The 16,076-nt window shown below is 41.4% G+C and overlaps 1 protein-coding gene across 2 annotated transcripts in view; it reads left to right on the top strand.

Moving 5' to 3' along the window:
• Positions 1-13,470, top strand: part of ITGA2 (integrin subunit alpha 2) — a 93,942-nt gene extending 80,472 nt beyond the window's left edge. For both annotated transcript variants that reach the window (XM_070586887.1, XM_008530881.2), the window contains 5 exons: positions 196-300; positions 2,926-3,039; positions 6,160-6,249; positions 8,988-9,104; positions 9,562-13,470. In XM_070586887.1, the coding sequence (XP_070442988.1) occupies positions 196-300; positions 2,926-3,039; positions 6,160-6,249; positions 8,988-9,104; positions 9,562-9,642 (507 nt within the window). In that variant the 3' untranslated portion in view covers positions 9,643-13,470. The remainder of the gene's footprint in view (positions 1-195; positions 301-2,925; positions 3,040-6,159; positions 6,250-8,987; positions 9,105-9,561) is intronic.
• The last annotated feature ends 2,606 nt before the right edge of the window (positions 13,471-16,076 follow it).

Genomic DNA, 16,076 nt, shown 5'->3' with positions numbered 1-16,076 from the left:
TTCAAGTCACGTCAAAACAATTCGATACTTCAAAGTTTACATTAGCCGTGACAAGAAGTGTGGCCAGGTCAGCGCTGTCAAAGGTGCCGGAAGCCCCTCCCTCCTCTGACATGTGACACTAAGCTCTCCTAACGTCGAGTGGAACATCATAAACAGTTTTGCTTCCTAAGACTGATTTGATGTCTTTCTTTGTAGGCTGGTGACATCAGTTGTAATGCCGAAATAAATCCACTGAAAATAGGACAAACACTGTCTTCAGTATCTTTCAAGAGTGAAAATTTCCGGCACATAAAAGAATTGGTGAGAACAGGTTAACAGGTTCACAGTTTCCTTTGGCGATTCGTTGTTTTACCTGGAAATTAAGGCAATTCTTTTCTCCTACTACCTCATCATAGAACTTTCTTATTTTGCCTTTGATGGCCCGTATGAATCAAGGTTTAGAAATACACACTCAAGACTAGGTTATTGGAACTACTACTTATGCCATTATTATAAAATACATGTTACAGATTTCAGCGTATCAAAAGGACTCCACTTAAAACTACTGTTTTTGTGTTGTGCATTTGGGAAATATTGTGAAGAGCCATGAGGGAACTGGGTGTGTGCTATGGAGGTGAAGCTCCTTACATCCCCTCCATAGAATCACTGACGTCTTCTCAGTTAGCTGCTAAATATGACGCTCCAGCTGCCCTTCTTTGCTTTTTTATTTATTTTTTTTTTTGAGGAAGATTAGCCCTGAGCTAACATATGCTGCTAATCCTCCTCTTTTTGCTGAGAAAGCCTGGCCCTGAGCTAACATCCGTGCCCATCTTCCTCTACTTTATATGTGGGACACCTACCACAGCACAGCTTGCCATGCAGTGCCATGTCCGCACCTGGGATCTGAACTGGCGAACCCCGGGCTGCCGAAGTGGAACATGCACACTTAACCGCCGTGCCACTGGGCCGGCCCCTCTTTGCTTTTTAATATTTTATCATCTCCTGCTCCAGAGCTATGCCCCTTTCTTTGGGAAAGAGACTAGATTACCATCTAGCATGGCTCTTGGCACATATTAAGTATTAAAATAAGTAAACATTTAGCAAACAGTAACCCTAAACAAACCACAGCTCTCCCCTCTGAAAAACATTGAAATTCTGGTTTTCTTTTTTGTGTGTGTGTAAGGAGGTTGGCCCTGAGCTAACATCTGTTGCCAATCTTCCTCTTTTTTTTTCTTTCCCTCCCCAAAGCCCCAGTACATAGTTGTATATCCTAGTTGTAGGTCATTCTAGTTCTTCTCTGTTGGATGCCACCACGCTATGGCCTGATGAGTGGAGCTAGGTCCGCACACCCAGGATCCAAACCAGCAAACCTGGGCCACCAGCGCAGAGCTCACGAACTTAACCACCCAGCCACAGGACCGGCCCCCAGGTTTTCTGTTACACAATTGTTTTGTTTCATGATGGGTTGGGGAAACAGGAAAATAGAAGAATAAAACAGTTTCTTTTTTAAGTAACTGTAATATAATTACAGTGTAAGGGTGGTTTACATCTGAACAGTAGTATGTAAAAATGCCCAATAGAAACTCATCTCAGATTACGCCAAAATATTATGCCTCTCAGCATTTTCCTTATTTTTTGAAAATGTTTTGGTTTTGTAAAAATGGCAGCTGCTCACAGTGAACAACGTGAAACAGAGAACGCAAAAAACTACAAAGAAACTGAAGTTCTCTAGAAATCTAACAGCTGACCACTCTTAACATTTCATGAACATCCTTCTCCATACCTCTAAGCATTAATCCACATACAGATATATGTATACTGTTACATATATGGACCACACTACCATTTTTTATAGGCCAATACATCATAGACTTTTTTTTTAAAGATTTTATTTTTTCCTTTTTCTCCCCAAAGCCCCCCGGTACATAGTTGTATATTCTTCGTTGTGGGTCCTTCTAGTTGTGGCACGTGGGACGCCGCCTCAGCGTGGTTTGATGAGCAGTGTCATGTCCGCGCCCAGGATTCGAACCAACGAAACACTGGGCCGCCTGCAGCGGAGTGCGGGAACTTAACCACTCAGCCACGGGGCCAGCCCCCATCATAGACTTTTTTTAACAGACTATTTCTTAGATAGTTTTAGTTTGACAGAAAAATTGAGTGGAAAGTAGAGAAATTCCCCTTATATCCCCTGCCCCTTCATAGGCACAGCCTCTCTCACTATCAGAATGCCCCCACACCAGAGTGGAACATTCGTTATAATTGGTGAACTACATTGACACCTCATAAGCACCTAAAGTCTATAGTTTACGTTAGGTTCACTCTTGGTGTTGTACGTTCTGTGGGTTTGGACAAATGTATAATGACATGTGTCCACCACTATAGTATCCTACAGAGCAGTTTCACTGCCCTGGAAATCCTCTGTGCTCTGCCTGTTCATCCCTCCCTCCCCGCAACCCTTGGCAACCACTCACCCTTACTGTCGACTTTCTTTAATCTAAGAAATGCATCTTTATCGTGAGGTTTAATGACTCAATGTACTGCATGTTGCGCATGTATATTCAGTAATTTACTTAACTAGGACATTATTGATAAACACAAATTATTTAGGGTTTTTCTTTAACTCTGAAATAGTAGTGCAATAAACAGGCTTGGTGTGCTTTTTTCCACACATTTATGGTTCTCTCCTGAGGCCCTCCATACAGATGGGACATGGCTGGGCCAGAGGGTGAGCACATTTTGCATTTTGAGCCACAGGGCCAAAATCTCTCGAAGAAGGATTGTGCTCGTCATGTCCTATGATATACTACTAAACGTTCATGAGGTTGCTTGTTTCCCCAGATCCTTCCTAGCGCTGGGTTTTACCTATCTTTGTAAACTTTTAGCATTTCTTTTTCAAAGCCCATTCTGACGCTCTCTCTTCTTTTACCATGGACGCCAACCTGAAAGAACTGCAGAACGGCTTCATGTCGTAACGTGACCTGCTGGCTGACAGACCTTCAGATGAAGAGTGAATACTTCCTCAACGTCTCGACCAGAATTTGGAACGGGACTTTTGCAGCAGTAAGTACCAGCTCTATTTATTGGGTTTATCAACAGCAAGGAAACAGAAGGCTTCAATGTCAAGAAGCCACACCCTTTGACAAAGTTAGTATTCTGGCTAATGTGGGCAGCGTCCAAAAGACTCAGAGCCGTTTCCCCTGGAAAGCAGCATGCTTCCATCCCTTTCGACAGTTCGTCCCATCTGGCTGCATCCCAGAATCACCTGGGTGCTTGTGAAGTGCCTGCTTCTTTGATTCCACACCAACCTCCTACATGAGAAGCTCTGGGAATGGTGTCAAGATCCCCTCCGCTGCCTTTGGCTACAATGGGCCACTGGCTTTGTCTACCTCCCCTTGTTCTTGATATTTCTGACTTCCTAGTCTCCACCACACCCAAATCAAAATGCACATGACTCTGCCTCATGCCTTGAGCTCCCAGCTACTTGTTTGATTGATCTCAAACCACCCAGTAGATAAATCTAACATAAGGATCCGTCTCCCTGTATCAGAGCCAGGCCACCACTCTGCTCTCCTGTTTTACCCTTTCTCTGGGGAAAGCCCCATGTGCGTACAACTTTTTAAGTCATTTCAATCTCATGAGAAGTTTGAAGAAATTGCCAAAACAATGTCGGTGTGTTTTTCCATTTGGCAGGTGTGACTCCAGTGGCGATATCTGCTTTCAGCAGAGATTTTGGGAGCCAGAATTTCAGTCTGGCATGAAAACTATAAGGCTAGGCAGTGCTGCTTAAATCTCCCTGCATAAGGGGCTAGCTATTCGTTTTACCAACACTGGCTTTGACTGAGGCAGCAAAGTAGAAATTAGTTTGAAATCTTCAGGGGGCCTTGTGGCTTTCAGTGGATTTTTTTTTCAACAAATAAATCAGTGCTCAAGGTGCTTACCGACTATCCTCTATTCCCTACTTCCTGATCATTTCATGTTCTCTCCAGCAAACCTCATTCCCCTGGAACCAAAATATAAGCAATATTCTTGGATAAAGACATAATAGAAAGAGGAATAGTGATAGGCGGGGGGGAAAAAATAGAGAAGTGGGGGGTGAGGAGTGAAGGGTTGGGTTTTCTTCTTGCTTTGTTTTGTCTTCTTGTTAGTTGCGTTTGCTTGCAGGATGCCCCTCCATCCTGTAAGATGTGAAGCATGCCGATAGTTACACTGCCGGCCCAGCTGCTGCTGTTTGGTGCTCAGTTTCACCAACTGGTTCTTGGCTCCTTGGATTTGAGGAACAAATGTTTTCATAGCAACCTTTGCCAGCTGGGAAGGAAAACTGACTGTTGCAAATCAAAACGCAATCACGCCAGCCCTGTAAAAAGCATTTGGTTTTTCTTGAGTTTGTTTAAAGCTACATCATTTTAACTATAAGACTTTTCAGAGTACTTTCCCAAAGGTTTTCCAAGCAGCAGTTTCATTTCTGGGAGCAAAATCCTAAAGAAGTGTATTATTTAAGCTTTTTCAACATGGTTATGATGGTTAAGCTGAAAAACACTCCTTACGGTATATCAAAGCCTCCCCATCTTCCTCCTTCATGAGAGGGCAAATGTTTATCCCCACCTTGTTTTCAGCGATTTCAACGGCCAAGTGCATGTTCTCAGACCACCTAGGAGACCCAGTCTGAAATACAGATCTCATTTCCCGTATTAGAACCCATGAATATACTGCCTTTAACCCTCTTTCTGATGCCGTGCAAGTCAACTTAACAGTTCAAGTAATTTCATCACAAAGTGATTCCAAATCGATGGCAATGTTGACTGCCATTTGTAAGGGAAGGTCTTGTTGAATATGAGCAGGTGTGTTACCTCGCTCTCCCAGGTATGTGTGGCATACCTACCCCTGCGTGTTAACCCTGCAGGATGCTCGGCACTGTGCGGAGGGCCAAGCTTAGCAGATATATCAGTATTGTAAGGAAATCCTTTCCTCTTTAATCTACAGGGACTATGAAACCAGCATTCATGTAACTGCTACTGTTTTTTAAAAATTTTAAACCATTATTAATTCTTTTAATGTTCCCCCTAATGTGTGTTTAAGAGCCGAGTGATCAGGGTTAATTTCTGATGCAATCTTCCATCTTGAGAAAATTAAGACGGCTAATCAGAGACGGAGCCAGTGGAAAGGAAATAAATTGCTCACTTTTTGGATATGCATTCTTGCTTTCTGGCTCTCAGATATAGTTTAGCAAATTACCTCATGGAGTATAATGAATCATGTGCCCTAATAACCAGAAAAACCGAATCCTAGTAACCCGAGCATGTGAAGGCAGTTCTCCAGTCTTGTGTTGAGTTTGGGCATTGTGTTTTACTTCAAAGTAAGCATCAGTCCCAATATTTGCATTATAGAGAAAACAACGTACACATCAAGAATGTATCCATTGAAAAATCGCTTCTTTTTCTGTAACTAGATCCAAGGATGCTTGTAAAGTTAAATCATATTAGGAGGTTACTAGTAGCATCAGCATAAAGTATATGTCCTTCCTATGTGCCTACCCCAAATCCAATATTTTTAATAGAAACTCTTGGAGTAGGAAAGCTGAAATTATTGCTCACGTTTTATAGCATGACAAAAGGCTCAGAGTGTCTACTGCTGACATGCATGGTCAAGTTCAAGTGTACTTTTAAACAGTATTATTTTACACATGTACCCAGAAGAAAAATTCTCTTTCCTTTTTAGTCTGATTTTCCATTCCTTTATGTGACTTATTCAGGTAAGTGTATAAAAATATCAAGTTTGCAATTTCCCCTGATGTCACAAACTTCATTAAGTTTTTAAAAATCTGAACTATGATCTTTCCCAATCATAAACTTCATTTCTAAACCCTTGTTTTTCAACTCTGTTTTCAAGTTTGAACCACCTGGAGAGAGATGTTTTAACCTGCTGGTGTCTGGACTCCACCCCCCAGAGATTGGGTTTAATTTGCTGTGGCAGGGCGTGGTCATCCACACGGTTTAAGCCTCTGGTACTTCTCATGTGTGGTCTTGTCACATACCGTCAGTCTAAGCACGCAAAGATTCTTGAGTCTTCAGAGTTGGCATCTGCTCTTGTCACTTTCCACAAGGAAAAAAATTAATAAACATGCTGAGTTTTATGCATTAACTTCTACTAGGATAAAATATATTCCTTATTCTTATGTTCCAGTCGACTTTCCAGACAGTACAGCTGACAGCATCTGCAGAAATCGACACCTATAACCCTCAGATATATGTGATCGAAGAAAACACAGTCACGGTGAGCGCATCACATCCCTCCTTGTGGGCGTTAGAGTCTAGGATGGGCATTCCATTTCTGAAAACTCAGAATAGTTGTTCTCACCTACGTATATGTAGAAGTATCTCACTGAAACTCTAAAAATTCAATATTTATTTATGTTGAGCTTTCGGCAAGGATGTTTGCTACACAGAAAAGTTCAGTGATGTTCTTGGCCTCCTCCACAACCCCACCACCCCCGCCACGTTGGCAAAGTTGGATCAGAGGTGATGTTCCAATGAAAGGCACAACAAAAGGGGCTCCGTCTTGCTTGGGGCTCTCTTCTCTATGCCGGACCACCACCAGTTCTTCCCTTCTCCTCATGCTGACACAAAACAGTCTAGATCTTAGACCATAAAATCCAAGTCATGCTTATTTGAATCATATATTGTAGTTCAGAGAATTTTTTAAAGAGAAGTGTTGAAGTATGCTTAATAAATAAGGCATTATTAGAGAGCTTCTGTTTTTTAGTAGTATTCCTTATAGCTAGACATTGACACTGTGTGAAATGTCCATCCATTAGGTCTTCCAGTCTAGAAAACTATAAATGCTTCTGGTTGATTAAAAAAAAAAGGGGTGGGGGGTTTGCAAAGAAATGTACTTTGAGAGAAAACCAAAGCTCCCTGTTCCAAGAGCTGGCATGGGATGAGTCTCCTTTGCACTGAAACTCTGGTTAGAATACGCCGTATTTAGATAGAGCGGGATTTCCATGTCCAGCTAATCTGCTGGCAGAGCCCTGAGCGTTTTCCTCCTAATGCTTTTGTTAGAAACTGGAAGCCAGTTCAAGACTCTGACCCCAAGGCCAACTTGGCAGCTTGCCTCGGTCACTGCTGCAGCCTACAGACTTGGTTAAAAAGCCAATGGCCCTGTGAACTCTGGACCTCTCAATGCCTGAGAGTGGAGTGCACAGCACTGCTGTCCCAGGGACAAGGATTCCACACAACAGAGACTGCTTCTCTGCCTCTGGTTTAGGACCCTCAGCAAAGGCCCACACCCTCTCTTCAGAGGCTGGAGCGTGGAAAATCAGAAATGGAGCCAAAGGAAATGTGGCTTCAGATATAAAGTATTATGAACGTAGCCTGGGGGAAAAGTGCTATAGAGATTTTTAAGGCTCATTTTAGAAAAATGTAGTGTTCAGACAATACTTGAACCTCTGCTGAAGTCTTTGTTTTTTTAGAAAGCAGTATTTAATAAATGTATTAATTGAAAATTCTAACAATTTTAATGAACCCTTTAGGAGATTTTTCTTGGTTTTCTCAGTGCAATACTGATAACACGGGCCAACTATTACTTAATTGTGTCTATAAAAATATTATTTGAATCCAAATAATATTTTGGATAATTTTTAAAATAACATTTGGAATCCAAATAATCAATGGACATATCCCTATAGGTAGATAAGTAACTCTTAAATTTATTTGAATCCCAGTCCTATTTAAAACTCTAATACAAAAATTTTGTACTCATGGATCCATAGAAATCCACGGACCCCAGACTGGGAAGTTTCGGAATAGAGACAAGTAGAGATCTAACCGCCATTAAGCAGTGAACTCTATGAATTTATAGTTACTTTACTCCTAAATTTATAAAGACTACTTTAGCTCTTGAAAATACAAATGAGAATATAGTCACCGAAAGGCCAGACTCAAGTTTGGCCCAAGTCATAAATTCTGTGATGAAAAACAGCTCATCTGCCGCCGTAATTCAGTGTTCAATCAAGTAAATATGGTTTTGTCCCCGTGTTTTGCTCCAAAATGTAGCTTTTGAAGAATATAGTTTGTGGAGGAAATGATTGTGATCCTTTCTGCAATTAAAAAAAAAAGAATATCCAGTTTTATTGTTAGAACTCCTAGGGCAGCCATTCTATTACAAAGTCACATAGATTGCCAGGAAGTGGCCAGAAAGAGTCAAGTATGTAGACTCAAAGACAATTTTTATCACTGAAAATGTCAACTTGAGCTCTAAGATAATACTACTTTTTAACCATCCATAGCAAGTAAGCTTGAGTAAGAGTTAAGTGAAATCGATATTTCAGGAAGTTTGTGAAGTTGTTACTGTTGTTTAATCACAAGGGGTTTGGATCTTAATTTGTTTGGCCTTTGAGTCCTCCTCCCTGAGCCTGGATTCCAAATGCTTTCACTTCATAGTGAGACCGTGTGCCAGAAATTGAAGTTCCTACTTCATAAGTAATTAATGTGAGATTTTCAGAGATGACACATCCGCTAAACCCTGATGCCATTAAAGGGAGGAAACTAGAAAACTTGAATTCCTTGCCTGGACTTTGCAGGAGCATTTTCTCTAGAAATTGTACTGCACTATTTTTTTTTTTTAAAGATTGGCTCTGAGCTAACATCTGTTGCCAATCTTTTTTTTTTTCTTCTTCTTCTCCCCAAAGCCCCCCGGTACATAGTTGTATGTTGTAGTTGTAGTCCTTCTGGTTGTGGCATGTGGGATGCCGCCTCAGCGTGGCCTGCTGAGCAGGGCTAGGTCTGCACCCAGGATCTGAACCAGCAAAACCCTGGGCCGCCGAAGCAGAGCACGTGAACTTAAACACTTGGCCACAGGGCGGCCCCTGCACAATGTTTAACTGTGGAATGTGATCCTGAGCAAGTCACACCACCTTTCTAGACCATCATTTATGAAATTAGAGAATTTGACTAGGCCATCTCTTTTTTTCAGTGCTAAAATAAGTTAACTCAATTGTGTATGTACGTTTACAGATTCCCATCACCATCATGAAGCCCCATGAGAAAGCCGAAGTACCAACCGGAGTTATAGTGGGAAGTGTAATTGCTGGAATCCTTTTGCTATTAGCTCTGGTTGCAATTTTATGGAAGGTAAGAAAAGTTTCTTATTTTATAATACAGGGCTTCCAAAGACGTCTGTCTTGAATTTCCTTATCAAACAGCACCCTTAAGTTTTATATGGTGCCTCCCGCCATCATGAGAACAGGAAATTCAAGTTCATTTGCAAATTCTCACTGATGTCTTTGAAAACAATCCATAAGGACTGTATCTCTTTGGTCTTGGTTCCTGTCCTTCTTTTCAACCTTTCTTTTATCCAGACCCCTGAATGTTTTATTCAGCTGCAAAGAGTAGACCCTGAAAAATTTAACTTAATGCAATTCAGCTGAACTCTCTGGGTATTAATTTCCTCACTGAGGGGCTGACGCCAGGTCAGTAGTCTGCAAGCTACTGTCTCCAGAGCTTCAGCGACTCCCAGAGGTGCGTTAGGGAAAGGGGCCCCTCCAAAATAAGCTATAGGTGGTAACATCTTTACATCATCATCTTACAGCTCGGCTTCTTCAAAAGAAAATATGAAAAAATGGCCAAAAACCCAGAGGAGATTGACGAGACCACAGAACTCAACAGCTGAACCTCCCGGCAATTCTCACTGTGGTGCAAATTGACAGCATCTCGGCCTGGGTTTGCAATTTGCATGAAAGGATTTTTTTAAAATCCCAGCATTTTATTATAATACGTAAACCAGCCTGATATTTTAGGAAAACTGCAGGTCGGTTTGGAAAGAAGAAATGGGATGTGGGGGGTGAGGGCTAGGAGAAGAAAGGGGAAAAGACTTATATGGGGGAAAAGTGATCTTTACACTGGCTGGTCCAGAGTTTACATTGCAACGTACCGTACATTGTGTCAGAAACGTGAAATGCTTCCAAATGTGACAAGTCTTAAAAATATAACCTTTCTCAGTGTTGGGGGAAAAAAGCAATCATTTAAAATGGTTTTTAAATAGCAACAACATAAGTGGAAGTAGTCCACTTGTGGTATAGATATGTAATTAGCTTGGATACTGGTGTTGAGATGGGGAAAAAGACAACATAGGCCTTCAAGTGAGGCTGTGCATCCAAAGTTGCCACAGAGATGATATTGTGATAATTTTGTTTATAAACGAGGTAAAATGTGCTGTTGTCAGCCCACAGCCACCTCCTCAGAATCCCTTTCTTGCTTGACTAACTGGTAGGAGCCTAGAATGTGCTTCCTGTGGAGGACGTTTCGATTTTAGGGTGGGGGGGTAGGAAATAGTTTAGAGGCCAAAGCACAAAATTTTGTTTAAAATCTGTAACCACATTTACGGTACAACCCTGTCCACTGGAGGCCCAGCCTGTGCCAGAGGAAGTTGGAAGTTCCCTTTCTCTTTTAGGCTGCACAGCTGGCCAACTTGACTGGTGGGCTGACAGGGATCTAGTGAATTTTTGAAAGATGAGTAATTTTGTTGGCATCCTTCCTCCTTCTGTACTGAACCGCTCTCCCACCTGCTGGTGCCCCCATGTTCTAGAAGCCCGTTGGAGCCTGCCTTCCCATCCACTACTCCGGGGTTATCCACCTTCCTTCACTCCTCGTCCTAATCCCCCATTCCCTCTGGGCAGCTGCTCGATACCGGGTGTGAGGAGAAGTCACCTGTTTAACTTACATATTTGCACGAATTACTGTATAATCCCCTTCACTTCAGGGAACTCTTTTCATTTGTTGCTAAACAAGTAAGAAAAATAAGCTTGAGTGAATTTCTAATTGTTGGGATTTCAGGCAGTGTAAACAAGGCAAAGGAAAACATCATCTCAGGAATTTGAGAAGTTATAACAGCATTGGAAACCAAATTAACAGGCGCACCCTCTATGCTCCTCTGTTTCTGGAGGACTGAAACTTCCAGAAGAATGACTTTCACCTGGGCAAGTTTGTTCACAAAGTAGATGTTTAGGCCCCAAATCCCAAGAGTCTGATTTGGTGGGGTTGAGATGAAGCCCGGGAACCTGGTTTTAACAAGCGCCCCAGTCTTTATGATGTAAATGGCCCACCTTGAGGAACACCACCCATTTCCACTTTGGGACCTTCTTTTCTCTTTTTCTGAGCCCACATATTCTCTAGGAGGGACTGGGAGGAAAAGGGCACAGGCAAAGACAGTGGGGGCTATTTGATGTCAGAAACTGCCTAACCAAAGCTTCAGACAAGTCACTGACCTCTAGAAACTTCAGTGTCCTCATGATCGAATGGGAAGACTGGGTTGGTGCTCAGCAGCGACGCTTTTAGCTTTAAAGGTCTGCAATCTGGATTTCTTATAATACAAGACAATCCTCCAAGAATTTGAAGTCAGAGGAAATCAGGTATTTGCCCATGTGCATCTGGCCTTGACGGCCTCCTGGCCTCGCCCCTGCTGTGGCAGTCCAGAGCTATCTGCACTGTTTAATGATTTATTTTGTATTTGACAAGACAAACAAGGAAGAAAAAAACAATTAATCAAAAAATGTCGGGTTTATAGCACGATATTCTCTAGTTAGATGTGCTAGAGCTCAATTCTTATAACAACTGTATGGATTCACTGTTTCTTTCCAATAAAAATTTTATTTAAACAATGTGGAGGAGAACCTAGTCGCTAAGTTGATAGAGAATATTTAACAAACCATGTAACTGCTGTATATATGTATATACATACTCATTCTTCAGTGTGTTATATGACAGATTATAGCACGTCATCCTTTTATTTTACTCTGCCTCACCTTCCTTAGACAAGCACTAAACTGAGGTCTCGTACACACAGTGAGCTTAAGGGCGTGACGAGCCTTGGTCTAGGTAACCTGCCTTGACGGCACTGTCTCCACGAAGTAGCTGGATTACTAGACACTAAAACATTAGCCCCTTGTGTCTGCACCGTTTATGACACTAGGACGGGGTTTTTCAACCTTGGCACTATTGACATTTGGGGCAGGTAATTCTTTCTTATGGGGACTGTCCTGTGCCTTGAAGGACGTTTAGCAGCATCCTTGGCCTCTCCCATCCAGATGCTAGGAACACCCCCTCCCCCAAGTCATGACAATCAAAAAATGTCTCCAGACATTGTATGACGCCTCCTAGGAGGGAAAGTCACCTCGACTAAGAACTGTGCACTAAAAGTGGGTGGCCTCAATAGGCCACACCCGTCACACCGTGATCAGATCACAGGGTGAGGCAGAGGCGCTGGGGAGGAGAAATTCTCAAGCACTTTTAAGCAAAGGTAATTATCCAGGAAATTAAAGGAAAAAGAATTGTTTGAACAAAAGTTACGTATTCCTATTAAGCCATACTTTTGTTTTAAAAGTAGAGTATGGGGCTTACATGATGCCATCTTAAAGTTTCCATTTCATAAATGGTAGATCTGCAGAATGTGATAAAAACTGAGCTGCTTCACGCATGGCTGCCGCACCAGCCTTAGGAAATAACACAGTGAAATAGTTTGTGAAGAAACTGCATTGAGATTTGAAATTGTGCATCATTCGTTTAGCAGCAAATGAGAATTCCTAACTGGACAGAACTTTTTTCTAGCTGGCGGTGTTATTTTTATAAAATAGTAAAAGTTATCTGTTAACTGTGAAAAGAAAACTAAAACCAATTATCATAATCACACAAGTGATTGTATGAAAAATTATTATAAAAGGTGTAATTTTATAATGTATTTATCTATTCTGATATACAGCTATAACTTAATATATGAAAATCTTATAAATTAAGACATTAAACAGAAAGCAAGATTCCTCAGACTGAGACCTCTGGTCCATCTTTAACATTTCAATTTGCACACAGAAAATAACTGTATGCACAACTTTTTAGGACTATGCCCTTCATGTATGTTAATACATACTCATTTTAATCAATTTATGAAAGACTAAATATTTAGAAGTAAAAGGTAAACATAAGAGTAAAGTTTGAAATAAATAATAATGTTAACTACTTCTTTGAACTTTAAAGAATGAAAATGTAGCCATTATGTAAATATAAAAAGAGGGTTTCATATGTACCTGATTTATTTTGGCACATAAAGTCAAAATATGAATGTGTATATATGTGTGTATATATATTGCACAACTGTTAGAACTGTATATTTTTTAAAGACAAATTGTCTTGGACGTTTTCCTTCATACATAATGTATAAATTTTTGTTAAGATGTGATATGTATATTGCTTTGTTTGATTAACTGGTTTTTGTCTTTTTTCTCTCAGTCGAAGATATAAAAACGAATGTATGCATGTCTGTACATAAAGTTGCACAATTCACTTGATTTCTGAAAAACAAAAATCAGATTGGAGTAGTAATCAACATAAATTACTTAAGAGCTTTTCTCATATTAAAGTCGGAGAATCAAACAGAAAAGTATTTAATTGTAAACCACTCTTGTCATACCACGTTACTGGATATCATTAAAACCATTCTGAAACTAAAGCTATTTACTTTGAATTTTGAATTGTACAGCTTACGCGTTTCACTGTATCTTACACACTCAATGTGCTTCAGAACACATTCAAGACTCAATATAAGAAAAGTGAGGACGTCTCGAGCTCTTACATTCCTAGCAGTGACCATAGGATGTTTTGTAGGAAGCCTAACTTGCCTTCCTAGTTTAGGGACCAGGTGTGAAGGCTTGCTCCTCACAAAGTGGTCCACAGACAGGCAGCGTTGCATCACCTGGAGCCTGGATGCAGATCTCAGGTGCCACCCAGACCTACTGAATTCAAATCCGAAGTTTAACAAGATCCCAGATGGTTCATGCTACATTAATGTTTGAGAGGCACCTCTCTAAAGCCCAGCTTCTCTCTTGAATAAAACGTGTGCTTGGGAGAAAGTAGACGTCAGCCAAAATGTGGCAACATGCAGAAGCAGTCCATCTGCAGAGTTGCTTTTTAAAAAAATTTTAGTAGTAAGCAGGAGGGTTTAAATATTTTTATTTTGAGGATTAAATATACTGAAATGAACATGCTGAAATGGTAAGACAAGATAACACATTGGGCTCACGGACTGGCCATCAGTATAGGTGGCACATCAACGCAAAGTTGTGTGGTAGGTGCACAGACGTCTCCCACGCCCACGTGGGGCTCTCTCCCTGCCCATCTCCGTCCCAGGGAACAGTCATAGGCAGCTTACTGCAGAACCACCACCAGTAAGTATGTGCGGCACGCACTGTACGTGAAAATACACCTTTGGAGAAAAAGAACGTTAGTTTTTATTTTTTCACAGAGCAGGTTAGGAAGTGCTGCTAAACGCCTATGTTAAAGCTAACAACTAGTCACAAATTGGAAAATAATTTTATACTTATTCACTTTTTTTAAAAGCAATCCTTTTACTTATCACCTTTTAAAAACTACAAACATTTTAAAAGACTCCTCCCTCATTTTATCATAGGCCTTTAATATTTTAAACTAAGATACCAACTAAAGATTGGAAATCATCTTATTCAAAATCAGGGACTAATTTTCATCTAAGGACCACTCCAACCTAACTTACTTTAAAGAAAATGGCTGTAAACCTAAACTGAACTTTTTGTTTCTGTGCAAAATAAAAGTAACAGACTAAAAATCGAAGCCTCAAGTCGCTCTTACTATAACCCCGGCTCTACTGCCCTCTGCTGGGTGGTCTATCTAACTACACCACACAAATCGTGAACCGCCTTAAGAGAGGTCTTTAAGATGCTTGATGCTCAGTCGCTATGCGAGATGTCATAGGAGGGGAGTGGGGAAGGGAGCAGAGGACCTACCCACTCCATTAGCCAGATACTTTTACGCATCCGTAAGCGCTACAACTACACGTCAGGTGTGTTTCATTTCGGGCACAATACTTAATACCAACAGCACTTTTGAGCACTTCTGAGTGCACGGGCTGGTTAGACAGTGCGGTGACAGAGACAAAAGTCTCTCACCTCCAGAAGTTCATGGTCTTGTGACGAAGATAAACTAACAGATGCTGTACATCAGGCGGCAGTAAGTACCTCAACAAAATATAAAGCGAAAGTAAGGGAACAGGATTCCAGTCTTAAATAGGATAGTCAGAGAAGGCTCCCTGAGGAGGTAACATTTCATCACGGACTGAAATAAAGTGAGGAAGCAGATTATGGGACTATCTGGAGGCAGAGCATTCTGGAGGGAGGGACAGGTAAGAGCCCTAAACCAGAATAAACCTGCCACATAGCAGCCACAGCAAAGCAGGGAGCCTAGAGCAAGAGAGGAGGTGAGGAGGCAGGCAAGAGCCAATCACGCAGGCAGTAGGCCGTGGTGAGGACTCCGGGGTTCTAAGATGTCATCAGCTATCAGAAGGTTCTGAGCAGGATGACGAGAGACAGAAGAGCGGCTGCAGGGACACTGTCAAGGCCACAGCAACAGTCCAAGAGAAGCGGAGTGGTGGCTGGACGACAGATGTAGCAGGCGAATAAGGAAGAAGTGGCGGACTCAAGAGGTACCCAGGAATCGTTTTCTAATTCTCCAATAGGTTCATTCAGTGACCTGAGGTCAAGACTCAACCACTGGCTTCTTAACCACTATTTCTCCCAACATACTGAAAATATATTGTGGCTCTAACATCATAGCCAAAGGACCAAAATATTCACAGAAGTCACAAAATACTTCATTCACTGACCATTCACTGTTATTTTCAAATAAGACAAAATTGCTCTCATTTTGCTACCCGTTGAAAAATACTTGAAAGATTAAGTAATTTGAATTTCCTACTTCTTGAGTGAACTTACCTAGCTCTCATACAAAGCCACAGTTCCAAAGTGACTTTGAAACCTTGCAGCTCATCTGCTTAAAGGCTGAATTTTTTTTTAGGTTACTCTTCTAATCACTTGAGTAGCCAAGTAAGTGATGCTAGCCCCTTAGTATCTCAGCCACCAACCAAGTCAGCCACTCCTAAGAAAGAGAGGATCAACTCCATTTTAAGTCCAGTGCAATGAACCCAAAATTTTCAGGGACGTTCCATCCCGACTTCAGCATGCCCCAGATCAACTCCTCACCTCCGTATTGGAGACATCAAAGCATAAGTCTGCATTCCAGACTTAG

This window comes from Equus przewalskii, chromosome 20 (assembly GCF_037783145.1).
Source record: "Equus przewalskii isolate Varuska chromosome 20, EquPr2, whole genome shotgun sequence".
NCBI lineage: Eukaryota > Metazoa > Chordata > Mammalia > Perissodactyla > Equidae > Equus > Equus przewalskii.
This window is presented reverse-complemented; position numbering and strand designations above follow the sequence as displayed.